Below are 25218 nucleotides of genomic sequence, written 5' to 3'. Positions count from 1 at the left end.
CGTCCGTATCCAGGAGGAACAGGGTGTCTACTCAGCTCCTAGCTCAGGGATCTGCGGAGGGTAAGTCAGGGCTCCGAGGTTCCTGAGCATGGGTCCTCCTACCATCAAGGTCGGCCCATGCAGGTAGGAGTTAGGGTCAGGTTAGGGACGCTGTAGGAGATGACCTGCTCCCTAATCCTGTTCTCCTGGCCTAGCAGCCTAGCATCATTTGGGCATCGCACGGCTGAGGGTTTCCCCCATCCTCAGCCGTGACAGACACCCTGTAACGGTATGAGTGCAGGCCTAGCCTCTAGCAGTATACAGTATGTGTGGGCCTGACACACACGGACTTGCTGATGTGATTAGATCACAGAAAAATATTAAATATAATTTTGTTTTTATCTGCAATGGATTTTCTGTCTCACCCTGTATGAATGCTGTCTGTGACTGAGCCCGCAGCCTCTCACACACGGGCAGCCAGGCAACTGCAATATACAGGGAGTGCAGAATTATTAGGCAAATGAGTATTTTGACCACATCATCCTCTTTATGCATGTTGTCTTACTCCAAGCTGTATAGGCTCGAAAGCCTACTACCAATTAAGCATATTAGGTGATGTGCATCTCTGTAATGAGAAGGGGTGTGGTCTAATGACATCAACACCCTATATCAGGTGTGCATAATTATTAGGCAACTTCCTTTCCTTTGGCAAAATGGGTCAAAAGAAGGACTTGACAGGCTCAGAAAAGTCAAAAATAGTGAGATATCTTGCAGAGGGATGCAGCACTCTTAAAATTGCAAAGCTTCTGAAGCGTGATCATCGAACAATCAAGCGTTTCATTCAAAATAGTCAACAGGGTCGCAAGAAGCGTGTGGAAAAACCAAGGCGCAAAATAACTGCCCATGAACTGAGAAAAGTCAAGCGTGCAGCTGCCAAGATGCCACTTGCCACCAGTTTGGCCATATTTCAGAGCTGCAACATCACTGGAGTGCCCAAAAGCACAAGGTGTGCAATACTCAGAGACATGGCCAAGGTAAGAAAGGCTGAAAGACGACCACCACTGAACAAGACACACAAGCTGAAACGTCAAGACTGGGCCAAGAAATATCTCAAGTTGCTAAGGTTTTATGGACTGATGAAATGAGAGTGAGTCTTGATGGGCCAGATGGATGGGCCCGTGGCTGGATTGGTAAAGGGCAGAGAGCTCCAGTCCGACTCAGACGCCAGCAAGGTGGAAGTGGAGTACTGGTTTGGGCTGGTATCATCAAAGATGAGCTTGTGGGGCCTTTTCGGGTTGAGGATGGAGTCACGCTCAACTCCCAGTACTACTGCCAGTTTCTGGAAGACACCTTCTTCAAGCAGTGGTACAGGAAGAAGTCTGCATCCTTCAAGAAAAACATGATTTTCATGCAGAACAATGCTCCATCACACGCGTCCAAGTACTCCACAGCGTGGCTGGCAAGAAAGGGTATAAAAGAAGAAAATCTAATGACATGGCCTCCTTGTTCACCTGATCTGAACCCCATTGAGAACCTGTGGTCCATCATCAAATGTGAGATTTACAAGGAGGGAAAACAGTACACCTCTCTGAACAGTGTCTGGGAGGCTGTGGTTGCTGCTGCACGCAATGTTGATGGTGAACAGATCAAAACACTGACAGAATCCATGGATGGCAGGCTTTTGAGTGTCCTTGCAAAGAAAGGTGGCTATATTGGTCACTGATTTGTTTTTGTTTTGTTTTTGAATGTCAGAAATGTATATTTGTGAATGTTGAGATGTTATATTGGTTTCACTGGTAAAAATAAATAATTGAAATGGGTATATATTAGTTTTTTTGTTAAGTTGCCTAATAATTATGCACAGTAATAGTCACCTGCACACACAGATATCCCCCTAAAATAGCTAAAACTAAAAACAAACTAAAAACTACTTCCAAAAATATTCAGCTTTGATATTAATGAGTTTTTTGGGTTCATTGAGAACATGGTTGTTGTTCAATAATAAAATTAATCCTCAAAAATACAACTTGCCTAATAATTCTGCACTCCCTGTATATATATAGTATATATATATATACAAATAAAAAAAGCAGACTGATGTACCAGCCCTGAAAAGGGATATTTGAGGTGCTGTCAGGACGCTGTCCTTACAGCAGATGAGTCTGTGGACACAGAACACTGCCCTAGCTAACGCTTTCCCTATTGAATCAGCAGCAGCAGCAGCAGCACTGTCCCTCCTCTCACTAAGAATGCAGCTTCCGAATTAATCTAAAATAGATGCTGTCCAGGAGGTGGGAGGGTCTGGGAGAGAGGGTCTGCTGCTGATTGGCTGGAATGTGTCTGCTGACTGTGAGGTACAGGGTCACAGTTTACTCAATGATGATGTATAGGGGGCGGACCGAACATCACATCGACGAACGCGAACAAGCTATGTTCGCCAGGAACTATTCGCCGGCGAATAGTTCGGGATATCACTATTCAACAATACTTTCATGTTAGAAGAATCTCAAATAACCTGTTTGGACCCTCAGTGATCCGCTGTCATCTACAAGAGAACCTCACCGCAAGTGTGCAGATCTATTGTATAACTTCACTGTCAAAAGAAACTGAAACATGGGGGGCGGAGCCTGCGGACGAGCTGAATGGCTGTGTGAAGCAGGAGCTCCGTTTGAAAAGTGCCCTTACAGCTTGGATTTCTGCCTGAACAGGTCCGGAATGGTGAAAATCGGAGGCTCTAAAGCGGGGGAACCTGCCGCTCATCCGAAAACATCCACTTCAAGCGGCGCTATGGATAAATTTATAAAAAAGGCTGCTGCCACCTACGCTAGCAGGGAGGCCAAGATGGCGCCGGCGTCTCCACATGCTGCCAGCCGAAAACAGGGAGAACCTTCTCTTGGAGCTCAGGGAGGTGAGGATGAATCTGACTCCCTCCCGATATCCCGCTCTTACCTCAGAGACACTCTGACCGCCTCTCTAGCGATGGCGTTAGAGCTAGGGATGAGCGAACTCGAACTGTATAGTTCGGGTTCGTACCGAATTTTGGGGTGTCCGTGACACGGACCCGAACCCGGACATTTTCGTAAAAGTCCGGGTTCGGGTTCGGTGTTCGTCGCTTTCTTCGCGCTTTTGTGACGCTTTCTTGGCGCTTTTTGAAAGGCTGCAAAGCAGCCAATCAACAAGCGTCATACTACTTGCCCCAAGAGGCCATCACAGCCATGCCTACTATTGGCATGGCTGTGATTGGCCAGAGCACCATGTGACCCAGCCTCTATTTAAGCTGGAGTCACATAGCGCCGCCCGTCACTCTGCTCTGATTAGCGTAGGGAGAGGTTGCGGCTGCGACAGTAGGGCGAGATTAGGCAGATTAACTCCTCCAAAGGACTTGATTAACTGATCGATCTGCAGCTGTGGATCATTGAGCTGCTGATCCTCAATTGCTCACTGTTTTTAGGCTGCACAGACCGTTTGTCAGTCTCATTTTTCTGGGGTGATCGGCGGCCATTTTGTGTCTTGTGGTGCGCCAGCACAAGCTGCGACCAAGTGCATTTAACCCTCAATGGTGTGGTTGTTTTTTGGCTAAAGCCTACATCAGGGTGAAGCTGTCACACCAAGTGCATTTAACCAGCAATAGTCTGTTCATTTTTTGGCCATATACAAAATCAGGGGCAAGCTGCGCCTGTCACCAAGTGCATTTAACCCTCAATGGTGTGGTTGTTTTTTGGCTAAAGCCTACATCAGGGTGAAGCTGTCACACCAAGTGCATTTAACCAGCAATAGTCTGTTCATTTTTTGGCCATATACAAAATCAGGGGCAAGCTGCGCCTGTCACCAAGTGCATTTAACCCTCAATGGTGTGGTTGTTTTTTGGCTAAAGCCTACATCAGGGTGAAGCTGTCACACCAAGTGCATTTAACCAGCAATAGTCTGTTCATTTTTTGGCCATATACAAAATCAGGGGCAAGCTGCGCCTGTCACCAAGTGCATTTAACCCTCAATGGTGTGGTTGTTTTTTGGCTAAAGCCTACATCAGGGTGAAGCTGTCACACCAAGTGCATTTAACCAGCAATAGTCTGTTTATTTTTTGGCCATATCCCAGTCTAATTCTGTCACTAAATCCATACCGGTCACCCAGCGCCTAAATACTAGGCCTCAAATTTATATCCAGCTAAATCTGTCCCTAGTGCTGTAGCTGGGCGAGTTATTTAGTGTCCGTTCAAGCACATTTCTTGTTCTGGGTTGAAATACAATTCCCAATTTAGCAATTTCATAATTTAGTGGTTCCTGCTATATCAGAGCTATTTGAAATCTATCCCAAAAAGGGTATATAATATTGAAGGTGCACATTGGGTCATTCAGAATAACTTCACACACACCCGCTACTGTGCATTTCCAAGTCTAATTCTGTCACTAAACCCATACCTGTCACCCAGCGCCTAAATACTAGGCCTCAAATTTATATCCAGCTAAATCTGTCCCTAGTGCTGTAGCTGGGCGAGTTATTTAGTGTCCGTTCAAGCACATTTCTTGTTCTGGGTTGAAATACAATTCCCAATTTATCAATTTCATAATTTAGTGGTTCCTGCTATATCAGAGCTATTTGAAATCTATCCCAAAAAGGGTATATAATATTGAAGGTGCACATTGGGTCATTCAGAATAACTTCACACACACCCGCTACTGTGTATTTCCAAGTCTAATTCTGTCACTAAACCCATACCTGTCACCCAGCGCCTAAATACTAGGCCTCAAATTTAAATCCCTCTAAATCTCTCGTTACCCACCGCTGTACTGTTGTTGCTGGGCAAGATATTTAGTGTCCGTCAAAGCACATTTTTTGTTCTGGGTTGAAGTACAATTCCCAATTTAGCAATTTCATAATTTAGTGGTTTCTGCTATATCAGAGCTATTTGAAATCTATCCCTAAAAGGGTATATAATATTGAAGGTGCACATAGGGTCATTCAGAATAACTTCACACACACGCTTCTGTGCATTTCCAAGTCTAATTCTGTCACTAAATCCATACCGGTGACCCAGCGCCTAAATACTAGGCCTCAAATTTAAATCCCTCTAAATCTCTCGTTACCCACCGCTGTACTGTTGTTGCTGGGCAAGATATTTAGTGTCCGTCAAAGCACATTTTTTGTTCTGGGTTGAAGTACAATTCTCAATTTAGCAATTTCATAATTTAGTGGTTTCTGCTATATCAGAGCTATTTGAAATCTATCCCTAAAAGGGTATATAATATTGAAGGTGCACATAGGGTCATTCAGAATAACTTCACACACACGCTTCTGTGCATTTCCAAGTCTAATTCTGTCACTAAATCCATACCGGTGACCCAGCGCCTAAATACTAGGCCTCAAATTTAAATCCCTCTAAATCTCTCGTTACCCACCGCTGTACTGTTGTTGCTGGGCAAGATATTTAGTGTCCGTCAAAGCACATTTTTTGTTCTGGGTTGAAGTACAATTCCCAATTTAGCAATTTCATAATTTAGTGGTTTCTGCTATATCAGAGCTATTTGAAATCTATCCCTAAAAGGGTATATAATATTGAAGGTGCACATAGGGTCATTCAGAATAACTTCACACACACCCGCTACTGTGTATTTCCAAGTCTAATTCTGTCACTAAATCCATACCGGTGACCCAGCGCCTAAATACTAGGCCTCAAATTTAAATCCCTCTAAATCTCTCGTTACCCACCGCTGTACTGTTGTTGCTGGGCAAGATATTTAGTGTCCGTCAAAGCACATTTTTTGTTCTGGGTTGAAGTACAATTCTCAATTTAGCAATTTCATAATTTAGTGGTTTCTGCTATATCAGAGCTATTTGAAATCTATCCCTAAAAGGGTATATAATATTGAAGGTGCACATAGGGTCATTCAGAATAACTTCACACACACGCTTCTGTGCATTTCCAAGTCTAATTCTGTCACTAAATCCATACCGGTGACCCAGCGCCTAAATACTAGGCCTCAAATTTAAATCCCTCTAAATCTCTCGTTACCCACCGCTGTACTGTTGTTGCTGGGCAAGATATTTAGTGTCCGTCAAAGCACATTTTTTGTTCTGGGTTGAAGTACAATTCTCAATTTAGCAATTTCATAATTTAGTGGTTTCTGCTATATCAGAGCTATTTGAAATCTATCCCTAAAAGGGTATATAATATTGAAGGTGCACATAGGGTCATTCAGAATAACTTCACACACACGCTTCTGTGCATTTCCAAGTCTAATTCTGTCACTAAATCCATACCGGTGACCCAGCGCCTAAATACTAGGCCTCAAATTTAAATCCCTCTAAATCTCTCGTTACTCACCGCTGTACTGTTGTTGCTGGGCAAGATATTTAGTGTCCGTCAAAGCACATTTTTTGTTCTGGGTTGAAGTACAATTCTCAATTTAGCAATTTCATAATTTAGTGGTTTCTGCTATATCAGAGCTATTTGAAATCTATCCCTAAAAGGGTATATAATATTGAAGGTGCACATAGGGTCATTCAGAATAACTTCACACACACGCTTCTGTGCATTTCCAAGTCTAATTCTGTCACTAAATCCATACCGGTGACCCAGCGCCTAAATACTAGGCCTCAAATTTAAATCCCTCTAAATCTCTCGTTACCCACCGCTGTACTGTTGTTGCTGGGCAAGATATTTAGTGTCCGTCAAAGCACATTTTTTGTTCTGGGTTGAAGTACAATTCCCAATTTAGCAATTTCATAATTTAGTGGTTTCTGCTATATCAGAGCTATTTGAAATCTATCCCTAAAAGGGTATATAATATTGAAGGTGCACATAGGGTCATTCAGAATAACTTCACACACACCCGCTACTGTGTATTTCCAAGTCTAATTCTGTCACTAAATCCATACCGGTGACCCAGCGCCTAAATACTAGGCCTCAAATTTAATTCCCTCTAAATCTCTCGTTACCCACCGCTGTACTGTTGTTGCTGGGCAAGATATTTAGTGTCCGTCAAAGCACATTTTTTGTTCTGGGTTGAAGTACAATTCTCAATTTAGCAATTTCATAATTTAGTGGTTTCTGCTATATCAGAGCTATTTGAAATCTATCCCTAAAAGGGTATATAATATTGAAGGTGCACATAGGGTCATTCAGAATAACTTCACACACACCCGCTACTGTGTATTTCCAAGTCTAATTCTGTCACTAAACCCATACCTGTCACCCAGCGCCTAAATACTAGGCCTCAAATTTAAATCCCTCTAAATCTCTCGTTACCGTTGTCCTGTTGTAGCTGGGAAAGTTATTTAGTGCCCGTCAAAGCACATTTTTTGTTCTGGGTTGAAGTACAATTCCCAATTTAGCAATTTCATAATTTAGTGGTTCCTGCTATATCAGAGCTATTTGAAATCTATCCCTAAAAGGGTATATAATATTCAAGGTGCACATAGGGTCATTCAGAATAACTTCACACACACGCTTCTGTGCATTTCCAAGTCTAATTCTGTCACTAAATCCATACCGGTGACCCAGCGCCTAAATACTAGGCCTCAAATTTATATCCCGCTGAATTTGAATACAATACATTGGGCCAAATAATATATTTGTTGTTGTGGTGAACCATAACAATGAGAAAAACATCTAGTAAGGGACGCGGACGTGGACATGGTCGTGGTGGTGTTAGTGGACCCTCTGGTGCTGGGAGAGGACGTGGCCGTTCTGCCACATCCACACGTCCTAGTGTACCAACTACCTCAGGTCCCAGTAGCCGCCAGAATTTACAGCGATATATGGTGGGGCCCAATGCCGTTCTAAGGATGGTAAGGCCTGAGCAGGTACAGGCATTAGTCAATTGGGTGGCCGACAGTGGATCCAGCACGTTCACATTATCTCCCACCCAGTCTTCTGCAGAAAGCGCACAGATGGCGCCTGAAAACCAACCCCATCAGTCTGTCACATCACCCCCATGCATACCAGGGAAACTGTCTCAGCCTCAAGTTATGCAGCAGTCTCTTATGCTGTTTGAAGACTCCGCTGGCAGGGTTTCCCAAGGGCATCCACCTAGCCCTTCCCCAGCGGTGAAAGACATAGAATGCACTGACGCACAACCACTTATGTTTCCTGATGATGAGGACATGGGAATACCACCTCAGCATGTCTCTGATGATGACGAAACACAGGTGCCAACTGCTGCGTCTTTCTGCAGTGTGCAGACTGAACAGGAGGTCAGGGATCAAGACTGGGTGGAAGACGATGCAGGGGACGATGAGGTCCTAGACCCCACATGGAATGAAGGTCGTGCCACTGACTTTCACAGTTCGGAGGAAGAGGCAGTGGTGAGACCGAGCCAACAGCGTAGCAAAAGAGGGAGCAGTGGGCAAAAGCAGAACACCCGCCGCCAAGAGACTCCGCCTGCTACTGACCGCCGCCATCTGGGACCGAGCACCCCAAAGGCAGCTTCAAGGAGTTCCCTGGCATGGCACTTCTTCAAACAATGTGCTGACGACAAGACCCGAGTGGTTTGCACGCTGTGCCATCAGAGCCTGAAGCGAGGCATTAACGTTCTGAACCTGAGCACAACCTGCATGACCAGGCACCTGCATGCAAAGCATGAACTGCAGTGGAGTAAACACCTTAAAACCAAGGAAGTCACTCAGGCTCCCCCTGCTACCTCTTCTGCTGCTGCCGCCTCGGCCTATTCTGCTGCTGCCGCCTCGGCCTCTTCCTCCGCCTCTGGAGGAACGTTGGCACCTGCCGCCCAGCAAACAGGGGATGTACCACCAACACCACCACCACCACCTCCGTCACCAAGCGTCTCAACCATGTCACACGCCAGCGTTCAGCTCTCCATCTCACAAACATTTGATAGAAAGCGTAAATTCCCACCTAGCCACCCTCGATCCCTGGCCCTGAATGCCAGCATTTCTAAACTACTGGCCTATGAAATGCTGTCATTTAGGCTGGTGGACACAGACAGCTTCAAACAGCTCATGTCGCTTGCTGTCCCACAGTATGTTGTTCCCAGCCGCCACTACTTCTCCAAGAGAGCCGTGCCTTCCCTGCACAACCAAGTATCCGATAAAATCAAGTGTGCACTGCGCAACGCCATCTGTGGCAAGGTCCACCTAACCACAGATACGTGGACCAGTAAGCACGGCCAGGGACGCTATATCTCCCTAACTGCACACTGGGTAAATGTAGTGGCAGCTGGGCCCCAGGCGGAGAGCTGTTTGGCGCACGTCCTTCCGCCGCCAAGGATCGCAGGGCAACATTCTTTGCCTCCTGTTGCCACCTCCTCCTTCTCGGCTTCCTCCTCCTCTTCTTCCACCTGCTCATCCAGTCAGCCACACACCTTCACCACCAACTTCAGCACAGCCCGGGGTAAACGTCAGCAGGCCATTCTGAAACTCATATGTTTGGGGGACAGGCCCCACACCGCACAGGAGTTGTGGCGGGGTATTGAACAACAGACCGACGAGTGGTTGCTGCCGGTGAGCCTCAAGCCCGGCCTGGTGGTGTGTGATAATGGGCGAAATCTCGTTGCAGCTCTGGGACTAGCCAATTTGACGCACATCCCTTGCTTGGCGCATGTGCTGAATTTGGTGGTGCAGAAGTTCATTCACAACTACCCCGACATGTCAGAGCTGCTGCATAAAGTGCGGGCCGTCTGTTCGCGCTTCCGGCGTTCACATCCTGCTGCTGCTCGCCTGTCTGCGCTACAGCGTAACTTCGGCCTTCCCGCTCACCGCCTCATATGCGACGTGCCCACCAGGTGGAACTCCACCTTGCACATGCTGGACAGACTGTGCGAGCAGCAGCAGGCCATAGTGGAGTTTCAGCTGCAGCACGCACGGGTCAGTCGCACTACAGAACAGCACCACTTCACCACCAATGACTGGGCCTCCATGCGAGACCTGTGTGCCCTGTTGCGCTGTTTCGAGTACTCCACCAACATGGCCAGTGGCGATGACACCGTTATCAGCGTTACAATACCACTTCTATGTCTCCTTGAGAAAACACTTAGGGCGATGATGGAAGAGGAGGTGGCCCAGGAGGAGGAGGAGGAGGAGGAGGAGGAAGAGGGGTCATTTTTAGCACTTTCTGGCCAGTCTCTTCGAAGTGACTCAGAGGGAGGTTTTTGGCAACAGCAGAGGCCAGGTACAAATGTGGCCAGCCAGGGCCCACTACTGGAGGACGAGGAGGACGAGGATGAGGAGGAGGTGGAGGAGGATGAGGATGAAGCATGGTCACAGCGGGGTGGCACCCAACGCAGCTCGGGTCCATCACTGGTGCGTGGCTGGGGGGAAAGGCAGGACGATGACGATACGCCTCCCACAGAGGATAGCTTGTCCTTACCCCTGGGCAGCCTGGCACACATGAGCGACTACATGCTGCAGTGCCTGCGCAACGACAGCAGAGTTGCCCACATTTTAACCTGTGCGGACTACTGGGTTGCCACCCTGCTGGATCCACGCTACAAAGACAATGTGCCCACCTTACTTCCTGCACTGGAGCGATATAGGAAGATGCGCGAGTACAAGCGCACGTTGGTAGACGCGCTACTGAGAGCATTCCCAAATGTCACAGGGGAACAAGTGGAAGCCCAAGGCCAAGGCAGAGGAGGAGCAAGAGGTCGCCAAGGCAGCTGTGTCACGGCCAGCTCCTCTGAGGGCAGGGTTAGCATGGCAGAGATGTGGAAAACTTTTGTCAACACGCCACAGCTAACTGCACCACCACCTGATACGCAACGTGTTAGCAGGAGGCAACATTTCACTAACATGGTGGAACAGTACGTGTGCACACCCCTCCACGTACTGACTGATGGTTCGGCCCCATTCAACTTCTGGGTCTCTAAATTGTCCACGTGGCCAGAGCTAGCCTTTTATGCCTTGGAGGTGCTGGCCTGCCCGGCAGCCAGCGTTTTGTCTGAACGTGTATTCAGCACGGCAGGGGGCGTCATTACAGACAAACGCAGCCGCCTGTCTACAGCCAATGTGGACAAGCTGACGTTCATAAAAATGAACCAGGCATGGATCCCACAGGACCTGTCCGTCCCTTGTCCAGATTAGACATTAACTACCTCCCCATAACCATATATTATTGGACTCCAGGGCACTTCCTCATTCAATCCTATTTTTATTTTCATTTTACCATTATATTGCGAGGCTACCCAAAGTTGAATGAACCTCTCCTCTGCCTGTGTGCTAGGCCTAAATATATGCCAATGGACTGTTGCAGTGGTGGCTGACGTGAAGCCTCATTCTCTGCTATGACATGCAGACTGATTCTCTGCTGTCATGAAGCCAGATTGTCTGTTACGGGACCTCTCTGCTCTGCCTGTGTGCTAGGCCTAAATATATGCCAATGGACTGTTGCAGTGGTGGGTGACGTGAAGCCTCATTCTCTGCTATGACATGCAGACTGATTCTCTGCTGACATGAAGCCAGATTGTCTGTTACGGGACCTCTCTGCTCTGCCTGTGTGCTAGGCCTAAATATATGCCAATGGACTGTTGCAGTGGTGGGTGACGTGAAGCCTCATTCTCTGCTATGACATGCAGACTGATTCTCTGCTGACATGAAGCCAGATCCTCTGTTACGGGAGCTCTCTCCTCTGCCTGGGTGCTGGGCCTAAATTTATGACAATGGACTGTTGCAGTGGTGGCTGACGTGAAGCCTGATTCTCTGCTATGACATGCAGACTGATTCTCTGCTGTCATGAAGCCAGATTGTCTGTTACATGACCTCTCTGCTCTGCCTGTGTGCTAGGCCTAAATATATGCCAATGGACTGTTGCAGTGGTGGGTGACGTGAAGCCTGATTCTCTGCTATGATATGAAGTCTGATTCTCTGCTGACATGAAGCCAGATTGTCTGTTACGGGACCTTTCTCCTCTGCCTGGGTTCTGGGCCTAAATTTATGAAAATTGACTGTTGCAGTGGTGGGTGACGTAAAGCCTGATTCTCTGCTATGATATGAAGACTGATTCTCTGCTGACATGAAGCCAGATTGTCTGTTACGGGACCTTTCTCCTCTGCCTGGGTTCTGGGCCTAAATTTATGAAAATTGACTCTTACAGTGGTGGGTGACGTGAAGCCTGATTCTCTGCTATGATATGAAGACTGATTCTCTGCTGACATGAAGCCAGATTCTCTGTTACGGGACCTCTCTCCTCTGCCTGGGTGCTGGGCCTAAATTTATGACAATGGACTGTTGCAGTGGTGGCTGACGTGAAGCCTGATTCTCTGCTATGACATGCAGACTGATTCTCTGCTGTCATGAAGCCAGATTGTCTGTTACGGGACCTCTCTGCTCTGCCTGTGTGCTAGGCCTAAATATATGCCAATGGACTGTTGCAGTGGTGGGTGACGTGAAGCCTGATTCTCTGCTATGATATGAAGACTGATTCTCTGCTGACATGAAGCCAGATTGTCTGTTACGGGACCTTTCTCCTCTGCCTGGGTTCTGGGCCTAAATTTATGAAAATTGACTGTTGCAGTGGTGGGTGACGTGAAGCCTGATTCTCTGCTATGACATGCAGACTGATTCTCTGCTGACATGAAGCCAGATTCTCTGTTACGGGACCTCTCTCCTCTGCCTGTGTGTGTGCTGGGCCTAAATATATGCCAATGGACTGTTGCAGTGGTGGCTGACGTGAAGCCTCATTCTCTGCTATGACATGCAGACTAATTCTCTGCTGACATGAAGACAGATTCTCTGTTACGGGACCTCCCTCCTCTGCCTGGGTGCTGGGCCTAAATATATGCCAATGGACTGTTGCAGTGGTGGCTGACGTGAAGCCTCATTCTCTGCTATGACATGCAGACTAATTCTCTGCTGACATGAAGACAGATTCTCTGTTACGGGACCTCCCTCCTCTGCCTGGGTGCTGGGCCTAAATATATGCCAATGGACTGTTGCAGTGGTGGCTGACGTGAAGCCTCATTCTCTGCTATGACATGCAGACTGATTCTCTGCTGTCATGAAGCCAGATTGTCTGTTACGGGACCTCTCTGCTCTGCCTGTGTGCTAGGCCTAAATATATGCCAATGGACTGTTGCAGTGGTGGGTGACGTGAAGCCTGATTCTCTGCTATGATATGAAGACTGATTCTCTGCTGACATGAAGCCAGATTGTCTGTTACGGGACCTTTCTCCTCTGCCTGGGTTCTGGGCCTAAATTTATGAAAATTGACTGTTGCAGTGGTGGGTGACGTGAAGCCTGATTCTCTGCTATGACATGCAGACTGATTCTCTGCTGACATGAAGCCAGATTCTCTGTTACGGGACCTCTCTCCTCTGCCTGTGTGTGTGCTGGGCCTAAATATATGCCAATGGACTGTTGCAGTGGTGGCTGACGTGAAGCCTCATTCTCTGCTATGACATGCAGACTAATTCTCTGCTGACATGAAGACAGATTCTCTGTTACGGGACCTCCCTCCTCTGCCTGGGTGCTGGGCCTAAATATATGCCAATGGACTGTTGCAGTGGTGGCTGACGTGAAGCCTCATTCTCTGCTATGACATGCAGACTAATTCTCTGCTGACATGAAGACAGATTCTCTGTTACGGGACCTCCCTCCTCTGCCTGGGTGCTGGGCCTAAATATATGCCAATGGACTGTTGCAGTGGTGGCTGACGTGAAGCCTCATTCTCTGCTATGACATGCAGACTGATTCTCTGCTGACATGAAGCCAGATTGTCTGTTACGGGACCTCTCTCCTCTGCCTGGGTGCTGGGTAGTGTTGAGAGCGAATATTCGAAAAGCAAATTTTTTTCGCGAATATCGCAACTTCGCGATTTCGCGAATATTTCGAATATAGTGCTATATATTCGTAAAAACGAATATTCGTTTTTTGTTTTTCCCCCCCCCCCCCACAAAATTACAGTACACATATAATTGATTGTTTCCCAAAGGTCCAACAGCTCAGATCTTACTCACATTGCCTAGAAAGTGATTGAGGCGCGAATCTTCGTAAGGCGATTTTATTAGCGCACATGCGAATATCGGCACGTCCCAGAACAGAGGCAAAGGGCTTTGCATTCATACATTAGTGAATTGAGTTGCGAATCTTCGTAAGGCGATTTTATTAGCGCACATGCGAATATCTACACTTGTCCCAGAACAGAGGCAAAGGGCTTTGCATTCATACATTAGTGATTGAATTGAGCTGCGAATCTTCGTAAGGCGATTTTATTAACGCAAATGCAAATATCTACACTTGTCCCCAGAACAGAGAGGCAAAGGCCTGTGCATTCATATAGTATAGCACCATATTCGCGAATACGTAGAACTTCGTAAAATTCGATTAACGAAAATTCGTATTTTTTATTTTACTTTCCACCTTACAGATTACATTGATCTGTACTCTGTCAACTACTGTCATCACCCCCCACTGTATCTCGATTGATTCCCAAAAGTCTCACATTCCCTAGAAAGTGATTGAGGTGCGAATCTTCGTAAGGCGATTTTATTAGCGCACATGCGAATATCTACACTTGTCCCAGAACAGAGGCAAAGGGCATTGCATTCATACATTAGTGATTGAATTGAGTTGCGAATCTTCGTAAGGCGATTTCATTAGCGCACATGTGAATTTTGCATAGCATATGTATTATGCGATAATTCGAATTATCGCATATGCGAAATAATAACGAATTTGAATAATCGCGAATATTTTACGAATATTCTTTCGAATATTCACAAAATTTCGCGAATTCGAATATGGGACATGCCGCTCAACACTAGTGCTGGGCCTAAATTTATGACAATGGACTGTTGCAGTGGTGGGTGACGTGAAGCCTGATTCTCTGCTATGACATGCAGACTGATTCTCTGCTGACATGAAGCCAGATTGTCTGTTACGGGACCTCTCTCCTCTGCCTGGGTGCTGGGCCTAAATATATGCCAATGGACTGTTGCAGTGGTGGCTGACGTGAAGCCTCATTCTCTGCTATGACATGCAGACTAATTCTCTGCTGACATGAAGCCAGATTGTCTGTTACGGGACCTCTCTCCTCTGCCTGGGTGCCGGGGCCTAAATATCTGAGAATGGACTGTTCCAGTGGTGGGTGACGGGAAGCCAGATTCTCTGCTATGGAACCTCTCTCCAATTGATTTTGGTTAATTTTTATTTATTTAATTTTTATTTTAATTCATTTCCCTATCCACATTTGTTTGCAGGGGATTTACCTACATGTTGCTGCCTTTTGCAGCCCTCTAGCTCTTTCCTGGGCTGTTTTACAGCCTTTTTAGTGCCGAAAAGTTCGGGTCCCCATTGACTTCAATGGGGTTCGGGTTCGGGACGAAGTTCGGATCGGGTTCGGATCCCGAACCCGAACATTTCCGGGATGTTCGGCCGAACTTCTCGAACCCGAACATCCAGGTGTTCGCTCAACTCTAGTTAGAGCCAATAAGTGCTGACATAGGCACGATTAAACAGGATGTCCGTCACATTGGTCGCAGGGTTGAGGCCCTAGAAGACACACAAATCGTCCTGTTAGATCACCAAGCGGCAGTTACGCAAAAATTGCAAGCAGTCCAGCTAAACCTGAATTCGCTATATAACGCGATAGAAGACCAGGAAAACAGAGGTCGCCGCAATAACCTCCGCTTTAGAGGGATACCAGAAACGGTCGCCCAGGGAGACATCCCTAATACTATAGTGCAAATCTGCCTTAACATACTGGGTCCCGATTCGGTGCATGAGGTTCTTTTAGAGAGAGCTCACAGAGCCCTGAAGCCCAAGCCGGCACCTACAGCGCCACCCAGAGATGTCATTGTTAAATTTCTGAGCTATCCAGTGAAAGAAGCGGTAATGACAAAAGCCAGAGATATGCAGTCAGTGAAGTGGGATGACCATGACGTCCTAGTATTTCAAGACCTGGCACAATCTACGCTCAGGAAAAGAAGAGCTCTCAAACCGCTAACAGATTGGCTCAGGAGAAACCACACCATGTACAGATGGACCTTTCCCTTTGGCCTCTCGCTTGTCTATGAGGGACGCAGGATGACCATCTCCTCATATCTGGACTTAGACCCAGTTTATGAACACCTGAATATTGCCCCTCTGGATATACAGGACTGGGATCCAGTACAAGAGCTTTGCGGTCTACCTGTTCTCCCCCCTGCTGAATCATGGGATAAACAACACACGCCCAAGCAGCAAAAATCCAGAAGAGGCAACCTGAAAACAACTCCAAGAAGACTTCCTCTGGGAGAGTGAAATTCCAACTCACTGACGTTTATTATGTCACGTATGTTCTTTGTCTCTCCTCTCTCTGAAATATTTCTCTAACACCTTCGCCAGATTCACCTTATCCTATCCCATCCCCTTCTCCCTGCCTCTATCATATATACCCCCTTCTGGTCTATATGGACCTTTATCATGTAATAAGGGCACTGAAACAGTTCCTTGTTTTCCCCCCTAACCATACTTTCTTGCTTTCCAATTACCCATTTCCCACTCACGGTCCTTCCGGGAGTACTTCACATTTTATATGTTAGTTTCCTTTTTGCTTACATTTTTGTTTTTATTTTCTACCACTTGTCCATTATGCTGAATGTAAAGCATATGAGATTGTGGTACTGTTGTTTCATGTTCATATTTGTTCTCAGTATGAGTAGATGTCCTGCTGTCTCTACCTTGGTAACATATCTTTCTAAGATTACAGATGACGGGGTGGTCAATGTACTCTGGTGGGCACATCTATTCCCCTGGTCCCTAGCCTTCCCAATTTTGATAATAGAATTAGCAGCTTCATTAATATGGAAGGGAGATGGCAGATTTAACTGTAGTCTCATATAATGTGAAGGGCTTTAATGCGCCCTCCAAAAGATGCCAGATCCTCTCATTCCTCAAAAAAAAAGAGTGCTCCATTCTGATGCTGCAGGAAACGCACTTTAAATTTAATCATTATCCGAACCTATCCCACTCAAAGTTTCCAGTGTGGTTCCACTGTGGCTCAAACTCCTCAGCTTCCAGGGGTGTCAGTGTGGGCTTCAGGGGAGATGTGCCCTTTCAGTTAAGCTCCCATATACAAGACCCAGATGGCCGCTACATCCTAATCAAGGGCTATATTGCTAATCAAATGTACACGCTTATCAATATTTATGCCCCAAATATTAACCAACAGAACTGGTTTAAAAGTCTCATCCCAATTATTGATTCCTTTAAAGAAGGCGTTACTATAATGGGCGGAGACTTTAACCTAAGCCTAGACCCTTTGATGGATTCAACCTCCCATAAATCAGCCCTTTCTCACAAGGCTTTAGTGTCCATTAAAAAACAGTTCCATAATCTAGATCTTATGGATGTTTGGAGATCCCTGAATCCAGAGTCTAAAGACTATTTCTTTTTCTCTCATGTCCACGGGTCATACCACAGAATAGACCATATCATGATATCTAGGGAGCACATTCACCTTTGCTCTAAAGCTTGGATTGACTCTATCCACTTATCTGACCACTCCCCTGTGATGGCTATCATATCCACACCTCAAATGTCCCCCAAAACCTTCAACTGGAGGCTCAATGAGCAACTTTTATCCTCAAAAGAGCAGATTTTGGACATACAGAAATCCATGGAGGAATTCTTTACTTTAAACGCCCTCCCAGAAACCTACCCACACGTAGTTTGGGACACACATAAAGCCTATGTGAGAGGCCAGTTTATCAGGGCTGGTTCCATACTTAAAAAGAAAAGGAAAGCACATATGGACCTTCTCTTGCTAGAGATCCGCAAACTAGAAACCCTTCACAAGAAATCTCTCCAAGACTCCCAGTTGTCTAGGCTTAGTGAACTGAGAGCAGAATTAAAAAACTACCTTAACACACAATCAGCCAAGTTTTATTTGCACTCCCAATATAAATTTTTCGCACACGGCGACAAAACATCTAAATTCATGATGAACAGGATTAGAAAGAGAAGAGCCCTTAATTATATAAATAAAATCACCAAGGCAGACGGAGGCCAAGCCATATCAACTAAAGAGATTGCACAACAATTTCAAGAATATTATGAAGCCTTATATAATATCCCACAAACAAATTGTGATGTAGATCCCACATCACCCTCCCATCCAATTAAACAATTCTTGGACCAAATCCCTCTTCCTCAACTAGATGACCTCCAAAGAGAAAAGTTGAACGCCCCTTTCGCCCTGGAAGAACTACTTTCAACTATTAAAAACCTCCCTAAGAACAAAGCACCTGGTCCAGATGGCCTCCCTGCCATCTACTACCGCATCTTTGGTAAAACTCTATCCCCCCACTTATTAAAAATATGTAATATGTCCTTACAGAATATCCCGCTGTCCCCAGAAATGACTAAAGCTCATATAACTATCATCCCCAAAGAAGGGAAGGACCCTGCCTTCTGTTCAAGCTATCGCCCCATTTGCCTCCTGAATCTAGATCTAAAACTCCTAGCAAAAATGATGGCCAACCGCCTGTCTCCGCTTCTCCCTCTGCTAGTTCATAGAGACCAAACTGGCTTCGTTAGTGGGAGAGAAGGTAAAGACAATTCAGCTAGACTAATAAATGCCCTGTTCTACGCCAAAAAACACTCTACTCCCCTTGTCCTTCTCAGCACCGACGCTGAGAAGGCATTTGACAGGGTCAGGTGGGACTTTATGACCCTTACGTTGGGAAAATTTGGCCTACCCCCAGAGTATATAGCTGCAATCCTTTCAATTCAATGTATACTAAGGCTTCAGCAGCAGTATTAGTTAATAACTCCCTTTCTTCTCCCTTTCCTATTAAGAATGGAACAAGACAGGGATGTCCCCTCTCTCCTTTTTTGTTTGTTTTAATCATGGAACCACTTCTCCAAACTATTCGCCAAGAAAACAAAATAAAAGGCATCAAGTTAGGGGGTCAAGATCATAAAGTTGCCGCATTTGCCGACGATCTTATGATTACCACAACAAATCCTGAAACATCATTACCCATTGTCTATAAAATACTAGAAACCTTTAGCCTACTCTCTAATTTCAAGGTTAACTTAAAAAAAATCCAACGTTCTAGCCATTGGTATAAAGCCATCAGTCAAACTGAAACTGGCTAAAATTTCCCCTTTTAACTGGGACACCCCTTTCCTTTCTTATATAGGCATCAAAATATCAGATGACGTGGATAAACTATACTCCCTCAATTATATCCCACTTCTTAAATCTATACAAGACCAACTTACCAATTTACACTCACCCTTTTTATCCTGGTTTGGCCGTAAGAATATGGTGATGTCCCTTGTCATCCCCAGACTCAATTACCTACAGCAAGTCCTCCCTGTCCCTATTCCAAAAAATTATTACATCTCCTTAACTAAAGCAATTAGATCCTTCATTTGGAATAAAAAGAAGTCAAGGATTTCCATGTCAGTTCTTCAGAGACATAGAACTTGCGGAGGAATTGGCCTCCCAAATCCGCTTCTTTATAACAGAGCTATTCTTCTGGCGAGAGCCCTGGATTGGTTTAGACAACCTCCCCACAAATCATGGGTGGGTATGGAAACGTCCCAATCGGGATACTCATTTAGAGGTCTCTTAGTGGATACTCCCAGCTATCCTACCCCGAAACAAACTGCTAGTCCCTCTGTTAAAGCTACATTGGATGCATGGAAATGGTTCCAGGACTCCAACTTGGGCATTCCCACTCCTTCTCCGATTGTACAGATCAGAGATGTGCTAGGTTTTGCATCAAAAGAGCTGAAACAACATATTCCTACAGCCCTTCGCTTTTCAGTCACCCCCATCATCTCTTTGTTCTCTGAATCAGAGAATTTGTTAGAAGGTGAGGATCTTTTGTTGGCCCTGAATTCCCCCCACATTAATCCTCTCATTATCTCTTTCCTAAGGACCCATATTATTAAACTCATCCCTTACCACTCTCTACTTAGACCTCTCACGTGGTTTGAACATATGATCCAGTCTCAATCCTCCACTGTTAAAACCATTTCTCAACTTTATAAAAAGCTTAACTCACCGATTTTACCACCAAAACCAGCTTTCATTAATTTGTGGGAGAAAGATCTTAAATGTAGCTTCTCCTCCAGTGAACAAGCTCGCATTCTTATTGCTCCCCACTCCTCCTCCCGCTGCGTGAGGATTCAAGAAAATGGGTATAAGGTATTGACTAGGTGGTACAAGACTCCAGACATAACATGTAGATATGGAGAGGGAAATTTGGATACCTGCTGGCGTTGCAGTCAGGAGAAGGGTACCTTCTACCATATTTGGTAGACGTGCCCAATTATACAGAAATGGTGGGAGGGGATCTTCATGAAAAGCAATAAGATATGCAATTCAAACATTCCAATGTCTCCCCAAATTGCCCTCCTGGGTAGTCACACAGGTGGCAAACCAGTTAAGACCCCCTTTCTATTTAACAAACTGATCATGGCTGCACGCCTTTTGGTTCCTAGGTTTTGGCTTTCCCCAGATGCTCCCCCTGAAGATTTCTGGATAAACAAAGTAGATACTATCTATAGATTTGAGGAGATTGCTGCCTGGGAAAACAGATCCCATTCAAGATTTAAAAGCAACTGGTTGGTTTGGGAAAGATATAGAAACTTCAAATAGGAATGTTTCCTTTTATTCCTGTCATACATATCACTTTTATGTTGGCCGAATTGTTCGTATGTATTCGAACGACTGTGACATCTACCTATATACTGTATTTGTTCTTGTTCGACTTTGTTCGCTCATTGTACTTTATTATGCATAATCTTATGTATCAACTTATATTCAGAAATAAAGTTGTTAAAAAAAAAATAAAAAATAAAGAAACTGAAACATCACACTTGGTCATTAAAGTCAATACTCACTCCTTCTAAAGCATTGATATGCTGGGTCCGTCACAGATAGACAACCTGTTCTACGTCACGGTCAATATTTTTCAGTATGTCTTCTCACTTGTTCATTCCCACATGCCTTTTCCAACTAGAGGAGACTGAGATAATAACCATGTTAAAGTTTAGACGGAGAGGGTAGACATGCTGAGAAATAACAGTGAGGACATATGTAAATGTGTAGATGTCACATTCCTAGTGGTGGACATCTGCCAACACATTCATGCCCTTTAACTCCAGACATAATAAACCCTATGGAGCAGGAGTAATGGACACCAGCATTCAAAAGTTCTTTTTATTCCCCTCCATATACCAAGTGTGTCATTGCTCAGAACTAGTGCACTTGATGGCCCCATGTACAATCCAAGAGAAGAGAAAGTCAGTGAATTACATGTATATTCAACCAGCACTTTCATAGTAGGGTGAGGGTTCAGTGGTTGTTGGAAGCCATATAGACAAAGCTATGGGGTGTCTACTGTCCTAAATGTAAACAGCATGATCTTCAGGTTTTGGTTTCGTTGTTATAATTAGGATCCTTCTGGAGGAGACAGTTCTGTCCATAGAAGGAAAATCTTTCCACCAGAGGAAAAGCCGGTCACAGAAGAGACAATCTGACCAGCGAACTGATAGCTGAAATATCTCACTCTTTGAACCTAGTTGGTATGAGGTCCGTAACTGTGTGAAAAGCTTGTGACACATCAACTTCTTTAATTACAGAGAAACCAGGAAGATGCCCACTATCTAAACAAATATTTTGTAATCCACCTCCTCCTTATGATTGCAACTCGGACAAAGAATGTGACGGAAACCTGAAGTGCTGCAGGCAGGGATGCAATAAAAGTTGCACGGCTCCCATCATTGATCCCATCATTGGTGAGTACAATAGAAACCAAACCAAGTGGATGCAGCAGATTATTAGACAGGATTTGGCACCTGGTGCAGGAGTCTGACAGAGCTGTGGGTAACTGACCAGCTCCACCTGATCTGTCAAAACCTGATTTCATACAAACACATCTCAGAGGTCTATTCTGCTTCACTGGTGTCATCATATGATAGCTCCACAAGGTTCTCTGTGCTCATGTAGAAGTAATGTTTCTAGTGTCAATAAGTACATTTCTTTTAGGCACATAAATTATGTAATCTGTACTGATCCTGAGTTACATCCTGCATTATACTCCAGAGCTGCACTCACTATTCTGCCGGTGCAGTCACTGTGTACATACATTACTTATCCTGTACTTATACTGAGTTACATCCTGTATTATACTCCAGAGCTGCACTCACTATTCTGCTGGTGCAGTCACTGTGTACATACATTACTTATCCTGTACTGATCCTGAGTTACATCCTGTATTATACTCCAGAGCTGCACTCACTATTCTGCTGGTGCAGTCACTGTGTACTTACATTACATTACTAATCCTGTACTGATTCTGAGTTCCATCCTGTATTATACTCCAGAGCTGTACTCACTATTCTGCTGGTGCAGTCACTGTGTACATACATTACTTATCCTGTACTGATCCTGAGTTACATCCTGTATTATCCTCCAGAGCTGCACTCACTATTCTGCTGGTGCAGTCACTGTGTACATACATTACTTATCCTGTACTGATCCTCAGTTTCATCCTGTATTATCCTCCAGAGCTGCACTCACTATTCTGCTGGTGCAGTCACTGTGTACATACATTACTTATCCTGTACTGATCCTCAGTTTCATCCTGTATTATCCTCCAGAGCTGCACTCACTATTCTGCTGGTGCAGTCACTGAGTACATACATTACTTATCCTGTACTGATCCTGAGTTACATCCTGTATTATACTCCTGAGCTGCACTCACTATTCTGCTGGTGCAGTCACTGTGTACATACATTACTTATCCTGTACTGATCCTGAGTTACATCTTGTATTATACTCCAGAGCTGCACTCACTATTCTGCTGGTGCAGTCACTGTGTACATACATTACATTACTTATCCTGTACTGATCCTGAGTTACATCCTGTATTATACTCCAGAGCTGCACTCACTATTCTGCCGTTATCTTGATATCAGTGTCATTGATGTTGCTCTTCCAGTCACTCAGGATATGTAGTGTTGTTACTTTAGGAAAAGTCTTTCTATAGTTACATCTGGAAATCTAATTCAATAACCTTTTCTTTCTCCAGAGAAGCCCGGGACATGCCCATCACCCTGGTTCGTGTGCCCACATGATGATGTGCCATTTAAAATATGTACTGTGGACAGTGATTGTACAGGAAACAGGAAATGCTGTAACATAAAATGTAGACAACAGTGCATCGATGTGTAATAAGTGATGTGAGGCGGCTGGATGCATCTCCGTCCCTCACAGCGGAGGACACATCGCCGATCAGCCTCAGTAATTCTCTCTTCTCGAGGCTTTTCCTTCTCTAGTTGCAGATAACCCTGGGAGGTGACAGCGGTGAAGACACTCAGGGCCGGATCCGCTGCCCCAGGTGCTCAGTCTGAATACACCCCCATTATAGCCAGATTTCTCCTCCTTCTCAGCGATCATAGTGACATTTATCAATGTAATAAAGCAGAAGATGAAAAATGAGACTGAGATGTATCATTGACCGTCCATTGTGAGGCATCAAATTATTACTGGTGGCCGAGAAATGTAATTCCTGCTCATTGACCCTGACATTAGACACTGCAGTCTAGAGCGGGCGAGGTCCTGGTGGTCAGAGGTGAGGACTGCGCTCAACCAGACTCATGTGCTGAATCGGTAAATACAGACGGAGCACAATGTACAAGTATCTGGAAAACAGCCCAGAACAGATACTAATACCTTCATACAATGACTATATAACACCGCCATACAGTGACTGGATAACATCACTAGAGATGGTTCAACAAATTTCACAAAAATATTTGATCCAAATTTATTTGTGACGAATAGTGTTTAAAAAAACGTCTATTTCCGGGCTGCAGAGAGACTGTATAGTGGTGTAGAACACTGTGCCTGTATAGCGGTGTAGAACACTGTGCCTGTATAGGGGTGTAGAACACTGTGCCTGTATAGCGGTGTAAAACACTGTGCCTGTATAGCGGTGTAAAACACTGTGCCTGTATAGCGGTGTAAAACACTGTGCCTGTATAGCGGTGTAGAACACGTGCCTGTATAGCGGTGTAGAACACTGTGCCTGTATAGCGGTGTAGAACACTGTGCCTGTATAGCGGTGTAGAACACTGTGCCTGTATAGCGGTGTAGAACACTGTGCCTGTATAGCGGTGTAGAACACTGTGCCTGTATAGCGGTGTAGAACACTGTGCCTGTATAGCGGTGTAGAACACTGTGCCTGTATAGCGGTGTAGAACACTGTGCCTGTATAGCGGTGTAGAACACTGTGCCTGTATAGCGGTGTAGAACACTGTGCCTGTATAGCGGTGTAGAACACTGTGCCTGTATAGCGGTGTAGAACACTGTGCCTGTATAGCGGTGTAGAACACTGTGCCTGTATAGCGGTGTAGAACACTGTGCCTGTATAGCGGTGTAGAACACTGTGCCTGTATAGCGGTGTAGAACACTGTGCCTGTATAGCGGTGTAGAACACTGTGCCTGTATAGCGGTGTAGAACACTGTGCCTGTATAGGTGTAGAACACTGTGCCTGTATAGCGGTGTAGAACACTGTGCCTGTATAGCGGTGTAGGAACACTGTGCCTGTATAGTGGTGTAGAACACTGTGCCTGTATAGGGGTGTAGAACACTGTGCCTGTATAGTGGTGTAGAACACTGTGCCTGTATATGGTGTAGAACACGTGCCTGTATAGCGGTGTAGAACACTGTGCCTGTATAGCGGTTGTAGAACACTGTGCCTGTATAGCTGGTGTAGAACACTGTGCCTGTATAGGGTGTAGAACACTGTGCCTGTATAGCGGTGTAGAAACACTGTGCCTGTATAGCGGTGTAAAACACTGTGCCTGTATAGCGGTGTTAAAACACTGTGCCTGTATAGCGGTGTAAAACACTGTGCCTGTATAGTGGTGTAGAACACTGTGCCTGTATAGTGGTGTAGAACACTGTGCCTGTATAGTGGTGTAGAACACTGTGCCTGTATAGTGTAGAACACTGTGCCTGTATAGGGTGTAGAACACTGTGCCTGTATAGTGGTGTAGAGCACTGTGCCTGTATAGTGGTGTAGAGCACTGTGCCTGTATAGTGGTGTAAAACACTGTGCCTGTATAGTGATGTAGAACACTGTGCCTGTATAGTGGTGTAGAACACTGTGCCTGTATAGTGGTGTAGAACACTGTGCCTGTATAGTGGTGTAGAGCACTGTGCCTGTATAGTGGTGTAGAGCACTGTGCCTGTATAGCGGTGTAGAACACTGTGCCTGTATAGCGGTGTAGAACACTGTGCCTGTATAGCGGTGTAGAACGCTGTGCCTGTATAGCGGTG

At 45.4% G+C, this 25218-nt stretch overlaps 1 protein-coding gene across 1 annotated transcript in view; it reads left to right on the top strand.

Annotated features, from left to right (window-relative positions):
• Nucleotides 1–23372, top strand: part of LOC122935583 (antileukoproteinase-like) — a 36195-nt gene extending 12823 nt beyond the window's left edge. The window contains exons 2-3 of the mRNA XM_044291346.1: nucleotides 21512–21667; nucleotides 22963–23372. Of these exons, the coding sequence (XP_044147281.1) occupies nucleotides 21512–21667; nucleotides 22963–23105 (299 nt within the window). The 3' untranslated portion in view covers nucleotides 23106–23372. The remainder of the gene's footprint in view (nucleotides 1–21511; nucleotides 21668–22962) is intronic.
• The last annotated feature ends 1846 nt before the right edge of the window (nucleotides 23373–25218 follow it).

Source organism: Bufo gargarizans, chromosome 4, assembly GCF_014858855.1.
Source record: "Bufo gargarizans isolate SCDJY-AF-19 chromosome 4, ASM1485885v1, whole genome shotgun sequence".
NCBI lineage: Eukaryota > Metazoa > Chordata > Amphibia > Anura > Bufonidae > Bufo > Bufo gargarizans.
Note: the sequence above shows the minus strand (reverse complement) of the source record. Positions and strands in the feature narration are given on the sequence as shown.